Source organism: Myxocyprinus asiaticus, chromosome 3, assembly GCF_019703515.2.
Source record: "Myxocyprinus asiaticus isolate MX2 ecotype Aquarium Trade chromosome 3, UBuf_Myxa_2, whole genome shotgun sequence".
In the NCBI taxonomy this organism is placed as follows: Eukaryota; Metazoa; Chordata; class Actinopteri; order Cypriniformes; family Catostomidae; genus Myxocyprinus; species Myxocyprinus asiaticus.
The window spans coordinates 26217433-26233864 of record NC_059346.1 but is presented as its reverse complement, the minus strand read 5'-3'; the positions used below and the strand labels follow the sequence as shown (position 1 = coordinate 26233864).

General features: G+C 38.9%; 2 protein-coding genes and 1 pseudogene across 9 annotated transcripts in view; all 3 read right to left on the bottom strand.

Moving 5' to 3' along the window:
* Window positions 1–5319, bottom strand: part of LOC127422146 (protein SCAI-like) — a 48932-nt gene extending 43613 nt beyond the window's left edge. For 3 of the 8 annotated variants that reach the window (XM_051665491.1, XM_051665500.1, XM_051665495.1), the window contains exons 1-2: window positions 4512–4735; window positions 4364–4433 (exon numbers count right to left, since the gene is read on the bottom strand). In XM_051665491.1, the coding sequence (XP_051521451.1) occupies window positions 4364–4433; window positions 4512–4598 (157 nt within the window). In that variant the 5' untranslated portion in view covers window positions 4599–4735. Of the gene's footprint in view, window positions 1–4363; window positions 4434–4511; window positions 4736–4982; window positions 5199–5242 lie in introns of those variants that run through there. The other 5 variants (XM_051665515.1, XM_051665519.1, XM_051665505.1 and 2 more) reach the window with 4 other exon arrangements.
* Window positions 5320–5464: 145 nt separating this feature from the next.
* LOC127422335 (serine/threonine-protein phosphatase 6 catalytic subunit) lies at window positions 5465–12707 on the bottom strand. The gene is made up of 7 exons (XM_051665787.1): window positions 12548–12707; window positions 11785–11880; window positions 11608–11673; window positions 11337–11478; window positions 11087–11166; window positions 10513–10722; window positions 5465–6386 (listed from the first exon to the last, which is right to left on the bottom strand). The coding sequence occupies exons 1-7, from the start codon at window positions 12620–12622 to the stop codon at window positions 6138–6140; spliced, it is 918 nt and encodes a 305-aa protein (XP_051521747.1). The 5' UTR covers window positions 12623–12707; the 3' UTR covers window positions 5465–6137.
* A 2649-nt stretch (window positions 12708–15356) lies between these two features.
* Window positions 15357–15981, bottom strand: LOC127422411 (profilin-2-like; annotated as a pseudogene).
* Between the last annotated feature and the right edge of the window lie 451 nt (window positions 15982–16432).

Below are 16432 nucleotides of genomic sequence, written 5' to 3'. Positions count from 1 at the left end.
ACCAAGGAGACTGCAATGACAAGATTTCCAGTGAAAAGGTATATTTTGGTCTGTTCTCACCCAAAACCAACTGGATCTCTTTAGAAGATACTGATTAAACCACTGGAGTCGTATGGATTACTTCTGTACTGACTTTATCTCCTTTTTGGAGCTTTAAAGGTCTGGTCACCATTCACTTGCATTGTATGGCCCTACAGAGCTGAGATATTTTTCTTAAAACCTTTGTGTTCAGCAGAAGAAATAAGTCCCACACATCTGGTATGGCATGAGGGTGAGTAAATGAAGAGAATACACTATCCCTTTAAAAACTTGATTTAAGTAGACTAATTAATGGAAATGAGTATGTGACAAGTAAACTGTATCTACATTTTAATACACCATACAGTCTCAGGGGAACTGTCCTAAAACCTGAAACAAAAATCAGAGTTATACTGGCAGTTCAAATTTGTTCACATTTTAGAATGGTTTAAAACTGTTTAAAATTTTAGAATGGTTTTAATCAGACACTTTCTGGTGCTGTCCACATAGTGTTCTATTGACTATTTCTTTGTAGTGTTATTAATGATTATTAATGAACCTCTATGGGGTTGATTATTGGAACACATGTCAAGTCTTACTCACTAGGCCATTACACAAAGGAATTCTAAAAGCTAAATTAAACAGGTTTGTATATCTTTGTCTTGATCAGATGCCGTTCACTACGCACACTGAATGCATATCACATTCAAACAGTGACCGGCACCCACTGAGAATAAGTATATCAAAATGACTGTAGTTGGTCGACAAGCAGATCAATATTGACATGGTGCTTGAAAGAGCTTCATTTTCTGGTCGTAACAAGTGGGTAATTACAATAATCACGATGTACACACATAGCCATAGAGCCACACGCAACAAGTCTAGGGCCACAGAATATGTGCTCTTATTCTAAAACAAATGACCAATAAGAACTGTCCATTGAGATCCTATGGATCCAGTCCAGCAACCCTAAGGGATAAATGGAATATGGGCATGTGTTGTAAGTATTGATGATCAGAGGATGTGGGAAAAGGGTATGGTTAGGGGTTAATGCATAAGAGAAAGATCTTGTCTTATGAAGGAACCGCATTCATGCTCCTTCTCTAAACCCAGCAGTGGTAAAAGGCTTCTGCAACGAGATGTGTGCTTGACCCACATATCTCTTGCTTCCATAAAAATACATGAGCTATTCATCCGCAGCAAAAGAACTGCAGGATGAGAGAGTGTGTGTATGTATGACCTGTATGTAGCCTACATGTGCAACTGAAATCAATGCTAAATCAATATCCTATTATCACATTCTTTTTACAGTCACTGCTTCACAAAACATGTTTTATAAAATTAATTGGAAATTACTTTTCACAGAACGCCTATGCTTTAATAGCTAATATTTTATGTTGAAAGTATGCCTACTATACACTTTTACAAAATAGGCTTTTTCAGTGGAGAAAAAAAGCCTGTTTCTCTATACTATAAAAGAATAAGTCTCTTCAGGTAGGTAGGGAGAGAGCAGCTGCCCCAAGTGGAGGAGTTCAAGTATTTCAGGATCTTGTTCACGAGTGAGGGAAAGTTGGAGCGTGAGATCAACAGGCTGATCGGTGCAGCGTCTGCAGTAATGCAATTGCTCTACCGGACCGTGGTGGTGAAGAAGGAGCTGAGCCTGAAGGCAAAGCTCTCAATTCACCAGTCGGTGTACGTTCCAAGTCTCACCTATGGTCATGAGCTTTGGGTAGTGACTGAAAAAATAGGATCGCAAATACAAGCGGCCGAAAAGAGCTTTCTTCGTAGGGTGTCAGGGCTCACCCTAAGGGATAGGGTGCAAAGCTCTGACATCCGAGAGGGGCTCGGAGTAGAACCACTGCTCCTCCGTGTTGAAAGGAGCCAGTTGAGGTGGTTCGGGCATCTGATTAGGATGCCTCCTGGATGCTTCCTGTGGAGGTGTTTCGGGCATGTCCAACTGGGAGGAGGCCCAGGGGAAGACCCAGAACATGCTGGAGGGATTATATCTCTCGGCTGGACTGGGAACGCCTCATGATCCCCCAGCATGAGCTGGAGGATGTGGCCGGGAAAAAGGACGTATGGGCTACTTTGCTTAGTCTTACTTTGCCAGCAACCATATCACCCTGTAGCTCAAGACTGGTTGCCCATTGAAACTAAGCAAGGTTGACCCTGGTCAGTACCTGGATGGGAGACCTCCTGGGGAAAACTAAGGATGCTGCTAGAAGTGGTATTAGGGAGGCCAGTAGGTGTTGCTCACCCTGCGGTCTGCATTAGGGCCTATTGGGCCCTAATGCCCCAATATAGTGACAGGGACAATGTACTGTAAAAAGGCACTGTCTTTCAGATGAGATGTTAAACCAAGGTCCTGACTCTCTATGGTCATGAAAAATCCCAGGACACTTCTCGAAAAGAGTAGGGGTGTAACCCTGGTGTTCTGGCCAAATTCCCCCTATGGCCTTTATCAATCATGGCCTCCTCATAATCCCCATCCATGAACTGGCTATATCACTCCACTCTCTCCTCTCCACCAATAGCTGGTGTGTGGTGAGTGTACTGGTGCACTATAGCTGCCGTCGCATCATCCAGGTGGATGCTGCACACTGGTGGTGGTTAAGGAGAGTCCCCTGTTCACTGTGTAAAGTGCTTTGAGTGTAGTGTCAGAAAAGCACTATATAAATGTAGCTGGCTGGTCACATGAAATTCATTCTAATAAATCTGGGTTTCTATCTGCAAGCTCTCTTTCAGTTAAAGAGGTCACAAAAAACACACATGCTGTCTAATGTATTTACCCTCAGAACATGCCAAGAAACCTACATGACTGCTCATGTAGATGACAGAATAATGTCACTGAGAGATGTCATAACTCAGAAGAAAGTGAAAGGTAGTGAGGGATGGAAACAAAGAGGACATGGTGGCTAAAGAGCCCAAGACTCTCTAACAGTATTCAAATCCACAGAGAAATGAGGTAAGAAGTAAGCACAGAGGAAAATAGGGCAGGTGTCCAATATAATCCAGGATACAAACAAATGGAGCAAGTGAAAGGCTCCACTACACTTTTGGAGGTGTACACTGTTGGAGTGAATGTCATCTCCATCCAGACACAGTCCATCTGAGAAACAATTTTAATTTTGCTATAGGGTGCACCACAAAGACATGCAGGAGTTAAAATGAATTGTGGAGTTTAAATGAATTTGAAGAATTTAAAGGGAAATTACAACCATAATTGACTATTATTCCAAGAAAATGCTTAAGCACATTGGCATAAAACATAGAAATAAAAGCAGAAATCTCTGTCAGGAGAAATCTGTCTGCATGATGTCATTTCAGCTGAGCAACCTGGTGCCTCTCTTCACAAATCCTGGTGGTGCTTAGAAAACATGTTTGTCTGAAACAAATCTTTTTATATATGCATAAACCTCGGTTCCACTGGTTGCGTTTCCCAATCATCTAATTTTATCTCGCATAATTATCACAGGATCACCCTTTTAGTTCAATAAATATTCGTAATAGAGACGTAGTAAGCTTCCTATACTACGATAATAAGCATTCGCACGTGCCCTTACACATTATGCACGCGCGGCCGATGCAGCCTTAACAAGAACAATAAAAGTAACAGCAAATGCTCCGCAAAATTCAAACCCTTGCTGTTGCAGGACAGAATGAACAGGCTGCACACAATTCTTGCGAAAGCCAATGATTTTTCTCACGTCTTCATTCAGTAATAATACAGACGCTTATTGGTCCAGGTTCCATTCACAATATCACTCCCAGCTCGAAGCTTTTGTTTCTGGGTGTAATAAATGAACAATAGACAAAGGGGAAAATAAAGACTAAACGTGGAGAATACGGAGCCGTTTACACAGAAAGCGTTTTTGAATCCGTCCGAGCCTTTTTTCAATTGTTATGTCAAATGCGCTAAACGGACGTCTTTGACCGTTGCGCCGCGTCTCGCTGTTTTTCTCAGCGTCTTGCGTTTTTTAGACGCTCAACTTTTTAAAGCGCGTCTCGAGTCACCTGCGTTCTGTTCTATGCGTTACGTCTAGCTTTTCAAGGGTAATAACGCCTTCCGTGTGAACGACCCCCAAGGCAGCATTAACGTGAAGCGTTTGGTAGAGTAGATCTCTACGTAAAACGCGCGTTCCGCTCATTGAACGGGAACACAGACGGACTTCTGTACTGCGATAGCTGTTGTTCACACTGCAGGTAATTGATGTAAAACGACAACATCAACAACAATCAACGCTGCACGGTCAGATCAGTGACACTTCACAGCATTAAAGCCATCCAGCAGATCTAATTGCATTTACACAAGTGCATCAACCGTGTCTAATATATAATGACTTACCTCTCGCCCGACGGCTGTCTGTCTCTCTCTCAGAACAGGATGCGGTAATACACGACAACTCCGTGTGACTCTGTCAAAGATGAAATTGTAAGTTGGATGGTTTAATGGTAACAGAGGCGGCCAGACAAAAGCGACAGAGCTGTGTTACCATGATTTTGGTACGTTCGGATTGGCTCGAACTCCTCGAGGGGCAGCAGTGAACAAAGCGCAACGTTTTTGTCCTCAAAATGACCATCAGAGTTGACAAAACTGTGGCTTTAACGGATGCTGTGACAGCGGTTTCCTGGCAACCTAAATTATGCTCAATGTTGACTGAATGATTTGATGTGCTCTTCTATTATGTTATTATTTATGCTGTTGTTGTTTTTTATATGCATGATGGGGGGGGGGGGGGGGGTATAAAAACTTATATTAATCCATAGAGAGAAAAGAATGCACTCTGACTTCAGACAACTACTGAATAAAAATCATATTTTAGTGATGGATTGCCTGACTCATGCATGACTATGTTAGTCCACTAAGACGTGGTAACTTCAACTTTGCATAAAGTGTGAAAGGCAATGAAGATCCGTCACCTTACAGAGAACAATGTGCATCACTGATAGCTTTGAGACCCAACCTGAGCACTGATGTAGTTTATTGCAGCTATTTTGTGTCAGCTCCTCGAGAACACCGTTTTCAGGTCGCGCGCGGCTATATATCTCTCACACGGACACAAATCTGGACCTCCAATGCAGTGGCGCACTGTCATTTACATCCAGTTCATTCAAATCACCTTCCCAGGGAAGAGCAGGGAGTATCTGCCATTAGGCGTCTACTGCGGTCGACGGTTCAGTCGAATTTCCATTGACTGTGTTGTGGCAACCTTCTCAAACTAACCTGCTTGTCAGATCCCAGCGGTGTTAGTGACGTATGGCGCATTCCATTGGTTGGCTGAGGTGTCAATCATGCTACAGCGTAGACATAGAGGCGGGTCCTACGTGCAACTCTTCTTTCAATTTTAAAGTGGAATGCGCCGCCCGACGGTTGCTGACAAATAGTCCTGTGCAGGAACAAATTACATTTAAATACCTCCAATTTATTAGAAGACGACACCAGGTATTTAACTTAATAATAGACTTTATTTTCAATATTTAACTGGTAAATGGGTTGCCGTTTTCTACAATAATAAAATACAACAAATCTGAGAAAAGATGATTAAATCAATTCAGTTATATTAAATGTACAAAATAATCCCAGCCTCCTTTGTAATGTTGTCTGAGCATTGCCCATCAATCCATTTCTACACTTGAAAGCCAGGAAAAAGAACAACACAGGCCCTGTTTTTGAGAAATTAGGTGCAGGACGACCAGCACATATTTGTGTCAGCCTCTTTCTGATCTGTCCTCTAAAAGATACAAACACTTTCTGATCCGAGTTGATACACCATAAAGTGTTTTTCATTAAATGGTCAATTGTTTTTTTAGGGGCTGTAGGTGTACATTTAAAGCTCCATAAGAAGAGTGGCTTTGACAACAGCATGAGGATTTCCACTTGATTACGGTCACATTCTCACACTGACAAGATCATACGGACCAAATAATGAAAAGTCAACAGGGTTTATAATGCTGACCGTCAAATACTGTTATTGTGGAGATTACTTAAATATTTACAACAAAAAAATTGTTAATAAAAAATAAAATAAAAATGCAATACAGAGAAATTAAAGACAATAAAAGAGAGCTTGACAGAACAATGAAAAGGAGAGGGTTGGACTCAAGGGGCGATGAAGACCTCAAAGGAAGTAGGGTGTTGTCGTTCTTGGTGGTATGACCCTTTCAGAGTCAGGAACAGCCCGGAATAACTTGGGCTCCCGAGTGTTCACGTCTTTGAAGACCATGATTGAGGCAATGTTCCCACAGCGGTAGCAGTAGTTTGGGGCTGACCAGACGGTCACTAACTTCTCGTCAAACATGAATTTGTAGCCCTCGTGAACCAACTGATGTGCACGGCAAATCAGCTTCAAGTTGTTGATGTGAACAAACTATAAATAGAAGGGAAAAAAGAAATCAAATTCTGCATGAAAAGGTAAAATAGTCACAGCTGTGGCACAGTGGGCTGTGCAGATGCTCAGGACATATAAGATCTGTTTACTCAAAAGGGACGCAGGTTCGAGTCTGACCTGGGTCATGTCCCGATCCTGCTCCCTCCCTCTCTCAAGCCAACTTTCCAGCCTACATTCTACTGTCCTATAAATTAAGGCAAAAGTTCAAAAAATATATTTACTGTACATATTTTAAATTAGGTAAAATAAAATTAGGAAAACTACTAAATGTTTTTGTAACTTACCAATAGATTGCCAGACATTTATTAAAGAGTCAATTAATCTAATTTAAAGGTATTTTAATAAACTGATATTTTAAACTGTCTAGCCCACAGAATATCAAAAACACACACACACCAGAATGATGTTTGTAAGGTGCGGAGCCTAAACAATGTCTCAAATCCAAAAAAGAGGGCTTGCACACTTTATGATGTGCGAGACTAGTCGAATAAACGGTTCTGATGCTGCTAGTCGACACTGGAATTACTAGTCGGTTAATATTTCCCCCCAATAAACTGATAATAATTTGTACACATTTACGTTTGGCTTTATATTTTTACAGAGGCTGCACTTAAATTACTGTCATATTAATGTTACATATTTTAAATAGAATTAATAATACAAATACTATTTAAAAAAGAGGATATCTGGAGCAGATACAGAGTTTAATTTCACCTCAGGCTGTGCGTGCTTCTTCCCTCTCTCACTCGTGGCTCGTGCAGGAAAATATCCTCTCGCTAGACAAGCAAACTCAGCAAAGTAGTTATGAAATCACTTTACAGACCTATTTTTTCTATCCTATAGCTACTTTTTTTTTTTTTTTTTTTACATCTTAACTGTTATTGGTTAACGTTCTTTACCGAACAGCTGTCATATTAGATCAATGGTTAATGCACGACTGCACATCGTGAAATACGCGCAACTTTTCAGAGCATTTTTTTCTCTCTCATAGATTTGGCTTAGTCTACCTGTTAATTATTTTCAACAATGTCCTGACTGTTTTAATATGTTAAGTAACTTTTACTTGGTGATTTCTGTTTAGAACAGGCTTTTAATGGTTGTTCCATTGATCCTGCACTATTCATTCAATTGTTTTCAATAAATATGTCTATTAAATATTCGCTAACGTTGATTCAGTGAATGTGTGTCATGTTCTATATTTAAAGTACAATGATCATAATTCAAGGCAAGCACATCGCAAATAAATGCCCCTTTTCAGTGGAATATAGCTTCGGATTTGGAATAGATTAAGTATTTAAATGGGTCGCATAAATAATGTTTTTTTTTTAAAATTGTTTTCTGAAGGTTGGTTTCTTTTTTAGACTAGTCGGCTTGATTTCCGTTTAAACATCAGTGAAATTAGTCGTTCAGCACATCCCTAGTTGAAATAGACATCACAAACTCTGTAATATTGTTCTGAAGAAGACTCTTGTGTGGGTTGAAACGTTAACCACATGGTTATTTATTTAAAGATCTTTTAGAGCAGTAAGTGTGCAAGCTCTCTTTTTTTGGATTTGAGCCCACAGAATGTTTTCAATGTAAATACATATTTGACCAGGTTTCTCAAAATTCAGGTTCTCAGAATTTTCAAATGGAAGCATGACAAATTCCATGTTTTATGGAAACACCCAGACCCTGTTACAAACATGAAAAGTGTGCAATACAATTGTTGAAAGCTGCCCTAAGCAGCAACACAACATCTGATGTACAGAACTAAATCCCACCAAATGATTTGCTCAATTCCTTCATGCACATGTACCCTCTCCCCACCTCTGTCGGGGCAAGACTTTAACTAGCACATTCAACAAAAGATGACCTTGGCCACCACTTATTCATTCAGCAGCCACAATTCCGCATACAGGTGCAGATACAAAAACATTGCCTTTTTTTTCTTCTTTTTTGTTGGGTCTCACAATTTTTTTGTTGCTCTCACTGTTCCTCTATCTCTCGGTTTAACTTGACTTTACTAGACAGGCTAGTTAAGTATGGACAAATTCCAAAAATTACTAATGCATTTCGTAATTAACACTCTTAAGTGTGACAGACATGCAAAGAAACAATATTTTATGTTTTTGCTGACATTTAATGTTATGCAGCTTTAAACCTGTAGTTATGAAGGAGTTTATAAATGGACCAGGCAAGTGTGTGGGCCAGGATAAGGTGGCCCCTTCTATAGTATATAGTTCGTGTTCTTTTCCAAAATTTGCTCTAGGGCTATCAGAAGAGCTTTAAAAGAAATTGTTCATGGAACTTGGAATATAGCGTACAAGTTGTATGGACTACTTTTAAAGTATTTTTTGGAGCATGGCAGTATTAAAGGAATAGTTCACCCAAAAATGAATTCTCATCATTAACTCACCCTCATGCCACCCCAGATGCATATGACTTTCTTCTGTTGAACACAAACAAAAGGTTTATTTTAAATAATATCAACACATGCATATTAGGTCCAATACAAGTGAATAGGTACCAAAATTTTGAAGGTCCAAAAAGCAAATAAAGGCAGCATAAAACTAATCCATTGAACTCCAGAGGTTAAATCAATATCTTCAGAAATGATATAAGTGGGGGTGAGAAACAGGTCAATATTTAAGTCCTTTTTGCTAAAAATCTCCCCTTTAACTTTCACGTTCATCTTCTTTTGTTTTTGGAGATTTGCATTCCTTGTGCATATCTCCTACTTGTCAGTGAGGAGAATTTATATCAAAAATGGACTTGTTTCTCACCCACACTGATTGTATCCCTTCAGAATATATGGATTTAACCACTGGAGTCTTATGGTTTACTTTTATGTTGCCTTTATGTGCTTTTAGGAGCTTCAAAATTTTGGTACCCATTAACTTGCATTATATGGACATACAGTGCTGAAATATTTTTCTAAAAATCTTTGTGTTCTGCAGAAGAAAGAACTATCCCTTTAATCACCAATCAATTTCATTGCATGGTAAAGAGCTGCTCAGACATTCTGCTACTGGTACACCGATCAGGAAATTTGAGGCCAATACCGATCATCAATTTGTTTAACAGTAAGATAGGCCTACACCCTTTGTACCCTTTGCAACATTTTTTTTATAATTACAAATATTGTGAATTATTAACATTCATTTGTGTTGAAAACAGTTATGAATATTTCTGGTGTCACTATCAAACGTCACTGTGACATTCTGGCAACCAGTAAAAACCATGAGAGCATCACACACAGCAGAGATACCTTCAAAAATATGAACGATAAATACATTACAAGCCCCAAAAAACATTAGTATCTATGATTTGATTACTGTCTTTGCCGTTTTGTTGTAACGCTAATTAAAAACGAATAAAACTAATTATCAGGCAACTGCGTGAAGACACTGTGCCGTTAAGGTTAAACTGTAATTGCTGTTATTGGTGGTATTCCAACCAACATTAATCTGATTAAAATAGGGATTGTCCCAGAATAGATCTGGAATGAGTGACTGATGAGAGCGCATGAAGGGAGTGAAGCTGAAAGCACTCATGATCGCAGACAGTCTCTATCGCTCCACACAACGTCTCATGTTACATGAAGTAAACTCAGATTTGTATATGCATGTTTATTTGTTGTTTAATTCACTTTTAAAACCGTTAGCAGTATCCTTTCCATGCTCACTGTGCAGTGATTCATTATTACTACTGTAATGACTCTTGAAAATGGGCACTAATATTCATAAACGTTACTCTTACACATTTAAAAAAAAACGGCATATTCATCTGAATTACAGCATGTCTAAAAGTTTCAATTCACGAATGCTTAGAATTGCCAACAACTTCATGATTCAAGGGCTGAGCAAATGCTTATTTATTTGAATAGCAGTGAATGTGTGACTCCCTTTGTGCTGTAAAAAAGACTGGCCCTGAATCTAGGCACGATCGTCCAAACACCGATCATAGATTTAAGATGAATATCGTCCGATCGATCAGTGCATCTCTACATTCTGCCTAAGAGCTCCCTTTGCGTTTAACAGAAAAACAGAAAATAATATGGGGTCCGTACTACATGAAAGTGAGAAAATAATGACAAAGTGGGGGATAAAAAGAATGCTTTTACCTCATTGGTAACCTTAGCACCAAACAGCCAGCCAGCACCCCTTGGGCTGATAGCCCAGGTGTCCACATCCTCTGGATCAGACCAGACAAGATCACAAAATGCTCCTTTGTGAGGGATTTCCTGATTGCGTTCAATAGTGCGGATCTGGTCTAGAGTTTTGATGTCAGGTGAAAGGCCACCATGTACACATAGTATTTGCTCATCTATCAACTGTGGGAGAAATTATAACAGCACGATAAGTACAGGAGAGGGAAAATATTTAACAATTCATTTTTCCGACAGTCATATTGCAAACTGTAATTTTCAATCCAAGTGACAGCTTGGGGTTTTCATCATCAACACACAGATTGTTATTTACTTTTTATTCACTCTCTTCTCAGACAAAAGCTCCATACTGTCATTTTTGGTAAAGGAATGCAGGGCAGCATAAATCATAAACACATCTTGAGTAAACATATTAAATTGATTCTGAATACTAGCAACAGTAAATTGAAATCTACAAGAATCCCTAGAGCAATTATTGGTTACTTCTGTGGGTGAATGTATATAATTGTATAACTATGACAATACTTACGGCAGCAACAGTTAACATGTCAAATACTTTAGTGCAATATCGCCAGGCATTTGCATTTCCATACTTAGTTTGGCACTCGTCTACAGACAGAAAAGGGGAATAAATGTTAGACCATCAAATTGTAATAAAATTTCTAGTAAAGAATACTGAATCGTACAATGAAACAATTATGTACAATTAAAAATGTATTACTTCATTCAAGCTCATGGCAAAATAGCCAACATGCATTTAATTTCTACAGTCTTCTCACCATAAAAGCCATACACTTGTGTGATCTGCCTGCTCTCGTGATTGCCACGCAACAGTGTGATGCGGTCAGGCCACTTTGCTTTAAGTGCTAGCAAATATGTGAACGTTTCTAAGCTGTAGTATCCTCGGTCAACAAAGTCACCCTAGAGGAAAGAAAACATAAATGTCTTATTGAGCGCTCTGGGGGAAAAAGGACAAAAAAATAAGCAGCTCCCAAACTGCAAATATAATACAATTAGTATGATGTATAGTTTTCTTTTTGGATAAAATACCATGAAAATGTAGTTTGTGTCTGGTACTTGTCCTCCAGTTCTGAAGAGTTCACATAAGTCATAAAACTATGGACCAAAAATATATATAGACACATGTAAACAAGCTTGTTATTACATTATAAGAAAAGGCAACATCACAACATCTGCAGATAACAAAGATGCAATGACTGCTCACACCTGTCCATGGATGTCCCCACATACGGTGACTGGAGTGGATACTGGCTGTACATTTGATTCCTCAAGCAGAAGATCACATACATAGTCACATAATCTCTGTCAGAGCAATAAGACAGAGAAGATCCAGCAGATTTAGTTAACAAGCTTGTGAAGGAAATGGCATCACTCATGACAGCAGTAGCAGATCACTGCGTCTAAGGTCATAAAGAGGTAAAACTCATCTTTTCATTTCTACATATTACACACAAATATCTCAATGTTTTGGAAAATAATTTTAGATTATGGACTGCATTATGGACCAATTCAGAAGACTTGGTTAAGTAAGAGGGCCTCTATTTTAAGAGGAGTGGGCGGAGGACAGTTCAGTCAAGGCTGAAAAATGCTTTAGAGACAAATAACATAAAACGAAATGAATACCGAGGTTGTCCATGCGCAGAAGGGCATTTCAGTACACCGAAACGAGTTCGCTAGATAGCAGTAACGGCATAAATTAGCTAGCCCAAGGGGTCACCAAAACTATTGTGCTCCATCAAGTTATCGTGTCCAACAGTTGTTTTCGTGGTATATCATGCGGTTCTCTGATAATACAGATAAAATAAATCCCGGAACACAAGCTAACTGACTGCTGGCTGTAGATTCATACGCAGCGCCTGAGACAGTCCTGTTTTACCAGCCTTTACCTCGACCCTCAGGGCTTTATAAATCAACCGGCAGCTAATATATGTAACATTCTGAAGAAAACACAGTCACTGATAATAGTCACCTTTAAGTCGTTCTCAGGAAGATACTTGCACTGTCTTGCAATTTCAACATACTTATCCAGGTCCAGCGGCGCCATTTTAAGAACAACAGTCGATGGGTGTGTCTCAATCAGTTTCCTAGCTCACTATGTCGTGAATCAGTATATCGTGAACACGAATTCGGGCGCTGGTAAGGGTGTTCATCCCATAGACATATAAATATACGTAGACGCCGCATTGGCCAATGGATCGTACGTCAACGTCGCCGCCATATTGGACCGGGCAACTTTTATTTTTATTTTATTTTATTATTTATTGGACAATGCAAATATACAAACAAATATGGCAATGCAAATGTGTTTGAATAAACAATAAAGCAAGGCACATAATTAAAAGACAGAAAAATCAAAAGGTATTAACAGAACTGTAATGAGAGAGAAAAAAAGACATAAGGCAGCCAGAATATAAACAAATAAAATAAAACAATGAGTTTTGGCAAATTTGCAGGCTTGTTTACTTCTCATACACATTAAAGAAGGTACATCATTACAAATAAAATCTCTTTTAAAAACTGAAAAGTAAGGTTTTGTCTTCATAACTGTGCACTTGTGTTTATGCACTTGTTAATAAAGCATTTACAGAGGACAAACATTACATTAACAAAAAAAAAAAATTCAACCTTCTTGTCCTCCAGCAAAACTCCAAATATAATTTCTAGACAATGTAGTTAAAGATTGGATCTTTGTTTCCAGCCAATTGAACATATTCTCCCAGAAATTATGTGAGTGCGTACAGAAAAAGAAAAGGTGATCAGTTGTTTCTACATCAACTTGACAAAAAAATACAAATGTTGAGGTCAAAATTAAATCTAATTCTTAAGAATTCACTTGATGGATAAACATTATTAAGTATTTTAAAGTGAGTTTCCTTTGCTTTAGGAGTCATTGGAAGACAAATAGAATGGGTTTACAATTTTTTTTATAGTCGGTTTGTCATAAATTTGTAGAATACCATTGCGGTATAGAAGTGTAGGATACAGTATAGAATTAAAACAAGAACGAATACTTTTGTGGGGAAGCATTGTCATAAGGTCATTACCCATTAAATAGAAGGGATGGGAGTTCGCATGAACCATCAAGGGAGTTTGCAAAGGAGTTTTGAACTAAATGAAGAAAACTCTTTGGAATGGTGTTTAAAACATGCTCAAATTGTTTACGTTCACAATATAGATTGTATTTGATACAAAAATCCATGAAAGTTACCAGATTCCCATCCCCATCCATTAAGTGGACCACTGACCAAATACTTTTTGCAAACCAATCAAGAATAGAGACTTGTGTCTGGACAGAATGAAACGGTTATTCCAAATGAGGGTTCTGTGTGGGGTAAAATTGTGATTATACAGTAACTTCCAATACAGCAAAATCTGTTGGTGAAAAGAAGATAATTTGATTGGCAATTCTGAAACAAAATAATCACATTTTATCACAAAATCAATTCCACCCAATCTTTTAAAAATTCTGCTTGGCATACCAAACCAAAAACTATTTTCATTAGTTATAAAGGCTTTTAGCCATTTAATCTTCAACATACCATCTATACACTGAAAATCAATGGCTTGTAATTGGACCAGGCATCTTGCAATAACTCTCAGAAGACGGACTGGAAAAACGATGCCTGACTCGTGTGCAGCTTGGGGTTGTACAAACCATCGCACAATCCAAACCAGATCTCGGGGAATTACCATTCACAGGTAAGACTGAACAATTGTTTCTGGTTGTATTTGGTCATTATAACATTATGGCCACCAGAGTGAGACTATTAATAGCTAGCTATCAAAGCTGAGACTTTATAAGAAATCATATCAAATTTATATGATATCTTATAAAGTCTCAGCTTATATTATAGTTTATCTTATAAACTAAATTGCCCATAATCGAGATTTTCATCTATGTTGGTGTTTTTCTCCAAACCGATTTTTATGACAAGCTACTCATTTCAGTTGAATGACTGTTCAGACCTCTCTCACTTGCTTTCTCTCTCTCTCTCTCTCTCTCTCTCTCTCTCTCTCTCTCTCTCTCTCTCTCTCTCTCTCTCTCTGCAACTCTTTTCAGACACACTCACGTATACACATGCGCACATATGCTGTACCCGCATCATTTGATCAGAGCTACCACTTGCTTACACTGAAAAACAAAGGAGGGCTGATGATTCCTTCTGAAGGTATAGTGAAGGTGGTCAGATCAGCTGAGTGGCTTATTTGCCAGTCATCACTGGGGCAAGCCATCAGAGTGTTCTTGCTAAAATCAGTTTGGCTGAGATTGGTTCAGAGGATGTGCTTTTTCTTAGGGAGCACATTCAGGAAACACAGTTTGGAACTGACAACCATCATTTTTTGCCCTTGTCATTAATTGTGTCTGTCTTCCACAAACTAAGACTGCACCACATTGCCAAACTGAACACTCTTAAATTACAGAGTGGCAACTCACTAAAAAAGCTGTGCAAAACAGTTCTGTTCCAAGGGTTTTAGTTCCCATCCCCCTGTTTTTTAAAGAAGAGCATAACTTGTACAGGTGCTGGATTTACTGTGGCACAATAAAGATGTAATAATAATTTTGTTTATAATAAACAAACAAAAAACTTCATATAAAAAAAATGGACAGACAGATTTGGAGAAAGACAACAATGCATCTACTAATGGTATCTGGTAGTGCTGTCAAGTTGACAAGGGGGGTAAAGTAAGGATGAAGATGGGGGAAAGGATGGGTGGGTGGTTGTTTGGTGCAGTGTATTAAAGTGAGCTGCTGGGTGGATGGATGGGAAGGGGCTGCTTTAGTATCCAACTTTCCTCAGGTACTAAGCCATACCAGATGCTTTCCTGCTGAGCGATCCTCTGTGGGTACCTTCCTTTCCCATGACTAAAACCAACGCTTTGCCAGCTCTGCCTATGGAAACATTGTACGTACGTAGGCTCTCCATTATGACTCTTTGTCCTGATGTCCATTGTCCAGTCCCCTTCCACCTGAAGGCTGTCTCTGATCATGGAGCACTTCTTTTTCCCTACAGTCAGCCCACTGGTGAAGAAGCCCTCTCGGAATTTGCCAACGATCACGTTGATTTGATCAGGCGTTATATCACTAAAAGTACCACCCTCTGGCGATGCCCAAATGTATTTGGCGTCCGTGTAGCCAACAATGGCAGAATCCTGACAGCTGCCATCGGCCATCAGGTTATCCACGTAGCTTTGCCAAGACATTTTTCTGTGATTTGTAAGGATATATAGGACGAATTAGACCCACAGGAGTGGATTGAACGCTACGAGTGCTGAAGGTGTGGCGAGTGTTGTGCGGATGGAGGGTTTTGGCGTCTACTGTGCTGTCCGCTTCGTGGGCTTGTGAAAGCTCAGCTCTGACATTTCACATTCTTAAATAAAGTAGTGATCCTAACTGACTTAAGACAGGGAATGTTTTCTATGATTAAATGTCAGGAATTGTGAAAAACTGAGTTTAAATATATTTGGCTAAGGTGTATATAAACTTCTGACTTCAATTGTATATTACACTTATATTCCATACTATTTATACTGCACTATATTTTTACTATTTTTTACCATATCATATAAATATGTTTTACTGCTGTAACACCTGAATTTCCCCTCTGGGGATCAATAAAGGCGTATCTTATAATTGTCTTGCAATTGTCTGTCTTCTGTATCCTTTCGCTGCTATAAAAATATAGAAAGAATATTTACTGCTAGTGTCCCACTATTTGGCTTGTATTTGCCGATTTTGTTCGATTTTTCTCAATGATGGTCAATTATTAGTACTTAAAGATACACTATTTCGATTTTTTTCAGGATTTCAAAGTGAATGAGCTGTTTTCTGACTTGGAGCACAAGAAAAGCTAAA